Genomic DNA, 12,945 nt, shown 5'->3' with positions numbered 1-12,945 from the left:
TAAAAGGGGACAAGGGGCTGGATCTCCGGCAATAGGGAAGTGGTCTGAGGAAACAGTGTAAGGGGCGAGGAGAAGGGGAAATGAGAGCAATAAAGATGGCAATGCGCAGGAACCTCATAACCTCAATGAACAGGAGCACTGCGGGCCGCAACACAAGCTAAGGCAAGCGAGCCAGCAAGGACGCAAAATGGGGAGGGGCCGACGAGGAGGGCGGAGGGGGAGAAAGGGGAAGGGGATTAAAAAAACCCAAGCTGTAATATGTACATGAAACCACTCTCCAATACGATTATATAAACTGCATGAATTACAAACATGTACTAACGAAATAATTTTTAAAAATTAAAACCTGCTCTATAAAAACTGTTAATGAAAAGACAACAACCACAAGAAAATCTTTTCAAAACATGTATGTAATAAAGTTGCATACCCATAGTACACAATGAATGCTTGTAACTCAATCAGACAACAACCTAATTTAAGAGGAGGGGCAAAGAATTCAAACATATCTCACCAAAGAAGACACTGTGAAAATTCATCACATAAAAAGATGTTTAATATCACTGCCTTTAGTAATGCAACCAGAAACCCAAAGGATATATGCCACCTCACATCCACCACAGGACTACAAACTAAAAGGTTTCAAAGCCGTCCAGCAATAGACACACTCAAGTGCCAGTGGTCAGAGGGGAGAGTAGTATAGACACTGAGAAAGAATTTCAATATTTCTTTAAAGTTAAAATTCAGGGGCTGGGGATTTAGCTCAGCGGCAAAAGCGCCTGCCTGGCAAGCGCAAGGTCGTGAGTTCGGTTCCCGGTACCGGAGAAAAACCAAAAAAAAAAAAAAATAATAAAGTTAAAATTCACTTCTCACATGACCTACAAACCTACAAAGGTATTTACCCAGTCAAGGCTATGTTCCCACAAGCACCTGTGAGTAACGATCACAGAAGCCCTATTTATGTTAGCCCAAACTGGAGAGGATCCGAATGCTCTGACTGGTAAATTAACAAAATACGGTGTAACGCATACAACAGAATACTACTCAGTAAGAAGGCAGTACAAACTGGTACGTAAAACAACACGAAGGTCAGAAAATGTTCTGCTAGGTACGAGAAGCCGTACAGAAAAACTGCACTCTTATATTCCATGTACATGGTATTTCAGAAAAGGCAAAACCAGCCAGTGTCCAGTGGCTGGTGGGGTCAGGAGGACAAAGGGGACTATACAAGGACTGCAGGGAAATTTTCAGGGTGACAAAACTTCTTTTGTATTCTGGAATACGGGTGTCAAAATGCACTGAATTCTACCCGTAAGATCATTTTACCTTAAATTATACCTTAGTAAACTGACCAAAAGTTAAGTGAAATTAAAAGACACTGGTTACAGAGGCCCTTAGGTACTCCCTTCAATCAAATTTCTAATTTACTTTAACCTTTGAAGTTTTTGCTCAGTTTGACTGACAAGGGCTTGTGGCAGGCCACTGGCCACTTCTACACCCTACCCTGTATTAGTAAATTCCCGTTGCTGGGACAAAATGCTCAACGCCTGAAACACAGAGGAGAAAAGTTTGTTTTGGTTCACAGTTTAGTTCACTGTGAGGCAGACTCTGGCTCCCAGGCAGAAGAGGCGTGATGGAGGGCGTGGGAGGGAGCCGCTCACCCAGCAGCCACGGAGCAGAGAGCGAGAAGGGAGGAGCTGGGACAAGATTCACCCTTCCAGGTCAGGCCGCGACTCACCTCCCACCAGCACATTCGGCCGTGCAGTGGGCAGTGGATAATCCACTCCTGAGCACAATCTCCCCATAAGCTAATCATCTTCCAAAAGCCCCAGCTCTGAATACATGAGACGTCTGGGGGACATTTTACACCTAAACTGTAACCACCTTCATTTTCTCTGCCTGCCTCTAGTATAGAGAAACATATTTATGTTTTCCCAGCCTCCCTTCAGTTACAGATAGCACATGACTGATGCAAGGTGGGTCAATAAAATGTGAGTGGAGCTTTAGGAAGATTTGCTTTACTGATAAGACAAGTTTGGGATGAGAGTGCAACAGTTCCTCTGCCTCCTGCACGGGGCAGTGTATGGAGCACTAGGAGATGTCCTACAAACATGAGGCCAACCCAACACCGTGAGCGAAGGAGCGAGCTTGTCTGTGCGGCCACACCATATAAAAAATCCACTAATAAACTTCTATTAACTAGTAAAATTATTTTCTCATGTAAGTTCCAGTTATGTAAAAAATTAAGCCTTTCTTTAAACAATTAAGTTTGGATTTCTGTTACATGTAAGGTAACAAGAAGCACTAAATAATTTTTATTTTTTTGTACCGGGAATTGAACTCAGGACCTTGCGCTTGCCAGGCAGGCACTTGTGCTGCTGAGCTACGTCCTTAGCCCCACTAAATAATTAAGAGAAAGTACAATTTCTTCTTGAGGGTAGAAACAGAAATAGGTAAGAAGTATTATTCTTCATTTCCTTTTTGTCTTTACAGAAAATCAATCTTTATTGCTACTACAAAACCTTTTTGAGTCCCTACATACAGTTTAACTTACCTAAATCACATTACTTTTATAATTAAAAAAGTAACGCAGTTGAGCTTCAGGTCATTGTTCTGTTCTCCTAATGCTATGCTTCTCTATCAGACAGAACCACTCCTTCACAAGGGTTAGAACAGAAAAGAAGAATATGAATGAATGAATGAATATCTAACACCCCTGGCAAAAAGACCCAAACTACACATCCTATTAGGGTAGACTGCTAACACGCTCTAGACACAGGACATGTTCTTCTACAGTAGCTGCATATTAGTTGTCAAACTACGGGAGAAAAACTTCCACTTCCTTGTAGCAAGATTCTCCCCTTGTGAGGTGCACATGCCAGAACACAAACAAAGAAGAACTCAGCGTTCTTTGCCAACAGTGTCTCTTTCAACAAAGGAACCGGAAAACGCAACTGACCCTCATTTAATCATTACACAGAAACATTTTCTGAGGAGTTAAACTGTAAACAAAAAGATAATTTTTACCAAATTAAAAAAAAAAGTAGAAAGTTGTTGGTGTTCAACTAAATTAGACGACTTGCCTTTAAATACAGACACCGCTGTGCCAGTCTTGCCCCACTGTCCCTCGTCAGCAGCTGGCACACACAGTACCTGGTGATCTGAGGTGACAATGTTCAGTAACAATGGAAATGTCATTTTCCTTAGTGCTAATTCTACTGCTTTTACAGTAAGCAAGAGCCATAGAACGGGCCCCAAGAGAGCTCCATTCACTGAGTTCATTTCAATATGGGGAAATACTCAATTACTTGGTTTGAATATTAAGTAAGCTACAGTAATTAACAGGAAAAATTATTCCTGGGAATAGCTATACAGTAACTTCAGTGTTCATTTTTCAGTGGTGAAAAAAAACCACTAGTGTCTCCTGATTTCATTCAGAGGATAATTTCATTCAGGGATTGACAAACTTCTTCTACAGACAGCTGAACAGTAAATATTTTAAGATTTGCAGGTTTACTCAGCTCTGCTGGTGTACAAGCAACCTTCGCAGATCATACTTAAACAAAGGAGCATGGCTCTCTTCCAATACAACTTCATAGGTAGGAATCTGAATTTCTCTGATTTTCACATCTTAAAATATTTTTTTGTTTTTTTCCAAACATTAGAAAGTGTAAAAAACTAGCCAGGTGTGGTGGCACATGCCTGTAATCCCAACTAGTTGGGAAGCTGAAGCAAGAGGATTACAAATTCAGGGCCGGGTGGGGCAATTTAGCAAGACTCTATCCCAAAATAAAAAACTATAAAGGGACAGGGACGTAGCTCAGTGCCAGAGTGCCTGTGTACCATTTGTGAGGCCCTGGGCTCAGCCCCAGCACCCTCCATATTCAAGTTTAATTAGAATTAGCTCACAAACTGCCCCAAAGACAGTGGGTTGGTGCGTCAACCTGATTTAACTGTTTTGTAAAGCGAATGCCCTCCCCTCTTTCCTAATTCTCATACAAATTTTATAGTATTTCCCAGGAAGATTTTATAGCAAAAAGAACAGTATTAAATTATTATTTATTAAACACATTAAACAATTATTTACTAAATTATTATTTAAGGCCAATTGGCTATTTCACATCCATAACCAAACCTCTACTTCACAGTTACTTAGCTGGCTCTTTATGTCCTAGTTTCTTCCTAGTTTCCTCCCAATGGCCACTGTCTCAGGACCCCTGCTGTGATACCTACCCTTCTACCCTCAAATTCCCCATGATGCCAAGGAGAGCACAGCACAGAGCCTGGTGCTCTCACACAAGCCCTTACCGGTTATGTTACCAGCACCCAAAGAGATCTACCTCTTTTACACGTCAAATACTCAGGCTGTCACTAAACTGTAATCAGTTATGTACAGCTTAGAGTTTAAAACTGGTCTTTGGTACCTACTCTTTCATGTAGAAATGACCATTTCGCAAAGCCGAATCTCTTTTGTTTTGGTCAATTTTGTACTCAAGTGCCTTAGTTCTGGGGGTATTTTTGCAATATATCTACATATGAAGTTATCACTCACTGAGACCCTCTTCTCTTCTGTAGGCAAGACTTTCAGTCCCGTGGCCCATCTACATTTCTATATACGAATACTGATAACTCACTGACTCTCGACTGTTAGAGCGGTTTAGAGGAGAGCCAGAGATACAGCTCGGTGGTAAAGCCCTTGCCTAGGATGGGTAAGGCTCTGGCTTCAATCCCCAGCACAGGGTGGGGGGAGAGAGAGAGGGCGCTGTTTATAGAGGAAATATAATTTAATCATCTTGTGAAGCAGAAATCCCCCGCACATCCTGTAATAGATCAGTGTTTCCATACAATCCCAGCAATAGGGACAACTTATCCTAATTTATTCAATGAGTTAATAATTTGTTCTTCTTATTCATTCAATTAATATTCTCTAAGTCCATGCCCTGTGCTAAGAATATGACAAAATGACATGGTTCTGGCTTTTAAAAAGTTTACATTCTTAAACAAAAACATCAAAAGCTGAAAAGTGCTTCTGTTCCTTAAGTGAAAAACAGCTTTCTTTTCCAGTTGTTACAAATACAATGCACTGTTTTAACAACAGCAAGTAATTCCTAAATTAAAAGAACTGAAAATAGAGCATAGTTGAAATTTCACCTGTCAACATTTTAGTGAAACTTCTCCCAATGTCATCTCCATGTGGATATTTAAACATAAATGGGACATCATATAGACATATAGTATGTACTATCTTCTTGTAAGCTAGCTTTCAAATTTGCAAATACCAATCTATAACATTATCAGAGACCTCAGGATAAGGAGGCCACTACGCTTGGTGTACGGACAAATGCTCACGGGAGCTCTGGCTACTCCGCCCTCAGAAGGCAGACGCAGCTGTCACTCTGCCAAGAAAATGAGCTTGAGTCACTACTTCCTGACTCAAAGTCGTAGGAGAATTTTCTTTCTTTTTCGTTCCTCTCCCTCTTTATCTTTCTAGATAAAATGTTACTAGGAGATCACACCAACAAATGGATAGATTTTATTCATAGATGGAAAGAGTCTACACAAAATCCCTGTATTTTAGTGCATATATTGAATGTACTTCCAGTCAACCTCTATGAATTTTCCCCCTAGAAATTAACAAATGCTCAAATTTCATATGGAAATATTCAATGCCCAAAACGGCCAGGCAATTCTGAAAAACAACAAGGGGTACTAGCCCTTGCAAACACACAGACTCATTAAAAAGTTGGAGAAATTTACTGTGGTATCCATTTAAGAACTTATAAAGGGACCAATGGAAACTGAATGAGACCCATGCAACATGAAACTGTGATGTATGACAGAGCTCACATAACATGTGGAAAAAGAGGTCATTCAATAAAGTGTTGGCTAGCTTTTCATTCAAAATAGATACTGGAGCACTGGACATGGTAGACTGCTTGCCTATCACACAGAAGACTCTGGGTTTGATTCTTAGCAGCACATTACAAACAAATAAACCAAACCCCTTAATCTCTATTTTCCAAAATGCACGAAAGTAAATTTTAAGTAGATTAAGGAACTGAACATGAAAAATAAAACTTTAGACTTTTAGAAGAAAATACAGATGATGCTTCCAATTTAGGGAAGGAAAAACTTTCTTTAACCATACACCAAAAACATAAATCAGTAACTTCGATATGACCCTAAAACCCAAAAACAAAAGACAAGTATTAAAAACAACAAATAGGAGAAATTATGTGCAAGACATACATCTTCCAAATAATTACAATTTATAAAGAACTCATAGCCAGAGATATAGCTCAGAGGCACAGGCCTGACTGGCAAGTGCAAGGTCTTGAGTTCAATTCCCAGAACCAAAAACAAACAAACAAAAAACAAAACAAAAAACCACCTCATAGAAATCAATACAAAAAACTGGTAACAAGGTGGGTATGGTGGTACACGCCTACAATCCCAGCACTTAAGTTGGGGCAGGAGGATCATGAGTTCAAGGCCAGCCCAGGCTACACAGTGAGACCCTGTTTCAAAAGACAAATACATAAAATGGACAAATGGACATTGTTTCAATTATGTGATATAAATTGCAATTCAAATGAGTAAGTCTCTTTTTTTTGGTACCAGGAATTGAACTCAGGACCTTGTGCTTGCCAGGTAGGCATCTGTGCCACTGAGCATATATATCCCTGGCCCCATAGGTTTTCAGTAAAACATGCAAAAAAAACCTGTAGTTCTATAACTAAAATATAAAAAAAATTAAATGTATCTTAAACCAAGAATTTTTTAAAAGGAACAAATCCAACAGAGTTATATACTTGTGGTGATGAAATAGTTCACATCTTCTCTGATGCCTGAATGTTTCCTGTCATACGACCAAACTGGGTTAGCCAAAAGTGATCCGTACCTCATTGTAGAAAACATAAATAGAACTATGACTGGAGCAGTCCAATTGAAGACCGAAGCACTCAAGTCATTTCCTTAGGAGCTGTCAGGCCTTTAATGAAGAAAGTGACACAACCTGCCTGAATTACCAAGGTCAAACAGTGACTTACGTGAAGGAAACAGTACAAAAGCCACATTCCTCGAAAATGCCTGTTTCTTTCTCCTTCCCGTAACATAAAGTCGTCCGAAAAAGGTATCGCTCAATAAACATCTAATACAGTTCTAGTAAGGAAAAAACATCTCTCCTAGATTCCTCTTACGTGATCTACCTTGACCCAATGTTTCTTTTCGTTCTCTGTCTCTCTCTCCTTCCTTCCTTCATTTTTCCCTTTCCTTTTCCCTTTGGTGGGCTAGTGGGGACTGAACCAGGCCTTGTACGTGCTAGGCCAGTGCACTACCACTGAGCCACAGCCCCAGACCTGTTTTTAAATTTTAATCTTTAATTTTTGAGACAGGGTCTCTGTAAGCTGCTTAGGCTTGCCTCAAGCTTGCAATCCTCCTGGTCTCAGGCTCTTGAGTAATGAGGGTTACAGGCATGAGCCACCACGCCAGGTCTCAACACCGATCTTAAATTAACAGAAAAATGTAAATAATAAAGTATAAATTTCAAATAACCATACATAGTTTACCCTAATCACCACCCCTTGGGGTAAGTTACAGTACAGGACAATCACCACACATATACCTCAGAACTGTTTTAAGAAAGCATTTATCTTAATACTTACTGAATGTCTTACAGATGTCAGACACAGCTTTGAAGACCCTGTCCGAGAAATTCACTTTCACCTTCACATACTTCATGTTGGGAAGCTGCAGGCGGAGCAGTTTATGCTGGGGGGTGAACTGAAGCTTGGCATCTGCCTGAATCCCGTACTTATCCAGGGTCCAGTGTGTCTTCAGCAGCCAAGTTCGCTTCTTTTCCCACCACAGAGCATGATCAGACCAATCCTTCTTCACGTCTAGAAAAAAACAAAACCATCAGCAGGATTTTTTAATCTTAAAAAACCACCAAGATTACCTGGAGAGAAATTAAACACAGAAAACTAAAGATAGAGACTAAATGCTGTAATATGAAAGGTACAAAGGAAATACTGCTAAGAAAACACACCTGTGCTAAGAAGCCAGTGTACAAGGTAATTCAGGCAAAATACACAAGGTAACTAACAATGCCAAAGTTTAACACAAATTGGAATGCATGAATGACAGAGTACTCCACGTTTTCAGAGTACAAATAGGGGGTACAACTACAAGGGTTAATTTTAAAAAGCACAGTGGGTGGGTTTCAAGCTCAGCCTTCAAGAATGGACAGTAACATCCTCGTGATAAAACAGGTGAAGAGGCTGTAGTTTGTGAAGCTGCAGAAATGCAGTAGGTTAGGTCAGAACAGTACAAAGCAACATGGGAAACCGAAAGTCCTTCATTCTAGGTAAAGAGGGGCATGGAGAAGCACACAGTCACGAGCAGCGTTCTGGGCTAGAGCGCCCTGAAAAACCAAAACAAACCCACATGCCAATCACTCTTCCCAAACATATCCCAAGAAAAGTAACTTTGAAAGTCACACTGTCCAACTTTTTTCCCTAAACATATTTTGGTACAACAGAAAACACTAGTATCTGTTAAGCTATCTAATAGCTTCATGTAAGTAAAAGAAGCCAAATATGAAAGAAAGGTAATTTATGTAAGATTGGGCTGCAGATCATAATAAACTTTGTAACAGTAAAATCTAACTTCAGCCAGTAATACTTAGATCAATTAATTGCTAAACTTAATAAATGCCAAAAAAGTGGTACTGAAACAAAACAACAACCCCCCGCCCCAAGCAACCAAAGAAGTGTTCTGGGGGAAAGAAACTTGGGAGAGTAACTTTAAAGCACTATTACTCTGCTTCTGGTATAAAGCTAACTTTAATAAGATCATACCTTCAAATATGAATTTATTAACTTCAGGACATTTAAAAGAATGTATTAATATGAAATGTTAACAACACACACAACTGATACATATGTAAAAAAGTCACATTTTCACACTGATTATATCCCGAGATATATTTTTATAGTGGTAGATTTTTGATATAATTGAACTTCTCACTATGAAAGAAACGTATCACAAGTAGAAAAAGATTTTAATTCCCCAAACCTTTAAAAAAACTTTAATCAGCAAGTGCTTTCAGGAGAAAATTACAGCTACATGTGCTTATACTGCTATTTTGGAATTACACTATTTGTTTTATCTTTGGCAATTCAGTCAATTATGTTATTTGAAGTCTGGATGCAAAAACACAGGTAATTGCTATTTTACAACTACTAACCTAATTATGACACAATGTATGTAGCACCCTCCATCTTTAAATATTTTTCATTGCAGAATTTGCCAACTATCTACCTGTTGGAAGTAGCACATTCTGAACTAGCTTACAGAACACAGACAAGGCAGGAACCTTTTCATACAGCATGAAGTAACTGGTGCACATGTTCCTTTTCACGAACAGAGAACCAAGGGCAGAAAAAAAATAACTCGCAAAGCATGATGGTAGCTGAACAGAAGGACTGAGCTGAACTGGATTCTCAGTACGTAGCTGTTTTGTTTTGTTTTTTTGGTTTTTTTCCGTGACCACGAACCGAACTCATGACCTTATGCTTGCCAGGCAGGCGCTGTGCCGCTGAGCTAAATCCCCAGCCCCTTGGTAGGTAGCTGCACAAGCTTTTCTTCTTCATGCTTGCATCCAGGCGCTTCTGCTGTCCTCCAGTGTCAGTGTCACCGTAAGGGAAACTACAGGGAAAGTCGTAACAGTTTGAGCCCAAAGCACTAATTTATATCACTCAGGTTTCCCCAACAGGCAACCCTGAGGTAAAAACTTTGGGGTGCAAGTAGCTTCCTTGTAGGAAGCACACTTGAGAGGATCAGTAAAAGTGACACAATGAAAAAAGAAGCCAGGCCTGTCTCAGAAAAAAGAAAAAGAGAGAGAAGAGCAACTAAGGGTCCATGAACTGCTGTGAACACCTGGAGTCATGTTCAGCACGAAGGAGAGGAAGGAAGACGTGTTATATACATGCACCAACCCCCCACGGTGACAGTAATCCTTATGTCCTGCAAGCATGGACTAACACAATTTTTAAAAATGGACCCAGTCAGCAGAGAGAACACTGGACATTTCTCTGCTTCCCTGGTTAGGGTTACTTCTGGGGCCGTCAGATTCTTAGCACTTCCTGGCTGCCAAGCACAGGGGCTGGTGGCGCTGCCCTCAGGCACAAGGAGCTCAGAGAGCCACTTGCTTCAGAAAAAGGAGCTGTTGTGTGTTAGGGCTGTGTCCACCAGCTGTTGTATGTTAGCAGCAGGTGAACTGTGTGTGCTGGGGAGGGGGCCTTAACAGCACCTGTTACACGCTTGAAAGAAGTGTGTATGTGTTTGTGACAGCTGTTCCACAGAAGTAGCAGGGCAGAAGCACTGCTGTAAAGGCATAGTAAAGGACAAACTCCACGTGGTCTAACAGTAGGTGTTAAAATACAGAGGCAAAAACAAACCTGATAAGGAACTCTTTGAAATAATAAAAGTTACAGATAAGTTTTGATAAAGAGGCAATTTGCCAGGGCCAGGGAGATAGCTCAGCAGTACAAGTGCCTGCCTGGCAGGCATAAGGTCCTGAGTTTGATTCCTGGTACCAAAAAAAAAAAAAAAAAAAAGAGGCAATTTGCTGCCAACCATGTAAGTTCCAGGGTACAGAATGAAGGGACTATTGGTCAAGAACTGATTTCTCAAGTCCAAACTACAGAAATGAATGCCATTCCTATAAGCCAAAGGATGGCAAACTATAAATGACCCCAGGACCAAACCCTGCCTTCCGCCTATCTTTGCATGGCCTTTAAACTAACAACGTTTTTAAATGGTCAGGAGGCACAGATCAAAAGGAAAAATAAATTTTATGTAACTTTTATATATAATTCAAATTTCAGAAGAGTTTTGTGAAACATGCCACATGCACCTGTCCAGGTATCGGCTCTACTCTTACACCACGACATCAGTGCATGGCAGAGCTCCAACACCTCATGTCTTTAAGGTAAATTTATCTGCTCTAAACAATATCACCTTGCCCTTAATTTTAATCAAGTTAAATTAAGCAGTAATCGAAGGAGTACACCTCTACCATCTGCCAATTAAGTTTGTTTTTTTTTTTGGTACTGGGGATCAAACTCAGGACCTTGCGCTTGGCAGGTAGGCACTTGTACCACTGAGCTATTTCCCCGGCCCTTACCAATTAAGTTTTGAACTCCGACCTTAGAAGAACATACCTTTCACTCCTCTCCCCACATCATATAGGTAACGTGCCCACATCCTTGTAAGTTTGAGAGTCACCCCTCACACAGTGGCGCAGAAACCCAATCATCACATTTCTGAACCACGAAAGGATCACTCATCCTTCCGTTGAAACCTGACTGTCCCTATCAATTCTGCCTTGCTTTTTCACTAATGGAGCAGCCCATCTACACCCAGCAAGAATACACAAAGAAGGGTATACAATCCAAAGATTATGCAGTAATCACCCAATGAGTGCTTCCTCTTCCTACTGAAGGAAAGACGCTCTCTTACCGGCTGGCAACATTAGTAAGACCAGTCCTTTTCATCTACAAGAAATAGGAAGAAAAATTACACAAAAGCACAACAGGATGTGTGAAGAAAAAAATCAGCAGTATCAGTACTGCTGATGATGAGAGACAAAAACCAAAAAGCAAACATTCTGACAGTAAAATAGAAGACAGTGTTAGATGGACAGAGGAGGGACTGTGGGAGTCTAGGACACGCATAGTACAACAGTAGACATTTTGGTAACATTTCTCCAGGCTCAACACACTAACAACCCAGTCATCATTAATTATAATTACTACTACAGAGTATCAAACGGCACCTGTAAAAATACTCATTAATTTACCAAATAGTTGCTGAAGTATGTGCAAGAAGGTACTGCGCTAGTGCTAGAGATAGTGATAAACAAAATAAAGTTCCAGCATCTTTGAAGGAGGCCGACTTGACTAGAGTGGAGAGGCAGAGACCAGCGGAAGATGGCATCAGACAGCAAAGTAAGAGCCTTGATGGACATAGCTGTTTAATTTTACTGTAAGGGAAGGCCCTAAAGCATTACTGGCAATCACAGTATGTAAGCAGCTTTTCAAAAATACAGATGGCCAGACCCACCCAAACCAGAGCTATTTTGGTGTGTGAACAGCTGTCTGTATTTGGCTTTTGTAGGCAGAATGAAGGTTGGTAGCTCCCATCCTGCCACTTTGGTAATACTGTTTTAAACCAAGTATGTCAGAATCTCTGGCTGTGAGTCTGGAAACATTTGTTGTTGTCTGGGATCATTGGCATGGTTCCACCTATGCCTGGGTTGGAGAATGATTTTAAGAAGGGTGATTTCTGTTTCAAAGTCATCGCTGACAATGATACGGTAACGGAGGTGTGTAAGAGCAAAACCGAGAAGTTAAAGTGAGACCAGAAATGACGAATGCTTGAATTATAGTAGTTGGGTAGTGATGAAGTAGAAATGTGGAATACAGAAAACTTTTCCTGGATTAGTTTGCTATAATGGGGAGCAGGATAATAGGAAGTATACGGGCAAAAAGGGAAACAGGCCCAAACAGTATTTTTACTTCTGCTTCTAAGAAGGGAAAGCTATTATCTGTATCAGTGATTGGGATGACATTTTAACACTCAACACATCAAGTCCCACAAGTGCCTCTATTTAGGCTATCACAAGAATGTACTCTAATCATTAGCAGCAGAAACAAATTTTATATCCTGAGCAAAATCCTAAGAAAAATAACAGTACACTAATGGAGAAGCAACTTCCCAGGAAAGCTAACTGCGTGTCAAAAAGCACTTCACTGTGCAAACTGTGCTGGGGGCACATGTGCTTAAAGCTGTCTCAATGTAATGGCTTTTAAAAGTATTTAAATTGTCGAGTACATTATGGCCCAGCTCTTCTCTACAGTGCCAAGTAAAACCACCACGTATTAT

At 40.4% G+C, this 12,945-nt stretch overlaps 1 protein-coding gene across 1 annotated transcript in view; it reads right to left on the bottom strand.

The window, feature by feature from the left end:
- Window positions 1-7,908, bottom strand: part of Fermt2 (fermitin family member 2) — a gene marked incomplete at its 5' end in the record, with an annotated part of 41,507 nt that extends 33,599 nt beyond the window's left edge. The window contains one exon of the mRNA XM_005376773.2: window positions 7,662-7,908. Coding sequence (XP_005376830.2) covers window positions 7,662-7,908 — 247 coding nt within the window. The remainder of the gene's footprint in view (window positions 1-7,661) is intronic.
- Between the last annotated feature and the right edge of the window lie 5,037 nt (window positions 7,909-12,945).

The sequence above is a fragment of the Chinchilla lanigera genome, unplaced genomic scaffold, assembly GCF_000276665.1.
Source record: "Chinchilla lanigera isolate Chin_1 unplaced genomic scaffold, ChiLan1.0 scaffold00008, whole genome shotgun sequence".
Classification (NCBI taxonomy): Eukaryota; Metazoa; Chordata; class Mammalia; order Rodentia; family Chinchillidae; genus Chinchilla; species Chinchilla lanigera.
The sequence above is the reverse complement of the archived record's forward strand: the minus strand, read 5'-3'. Positions and strand labels throughout refer to the sequence as shown.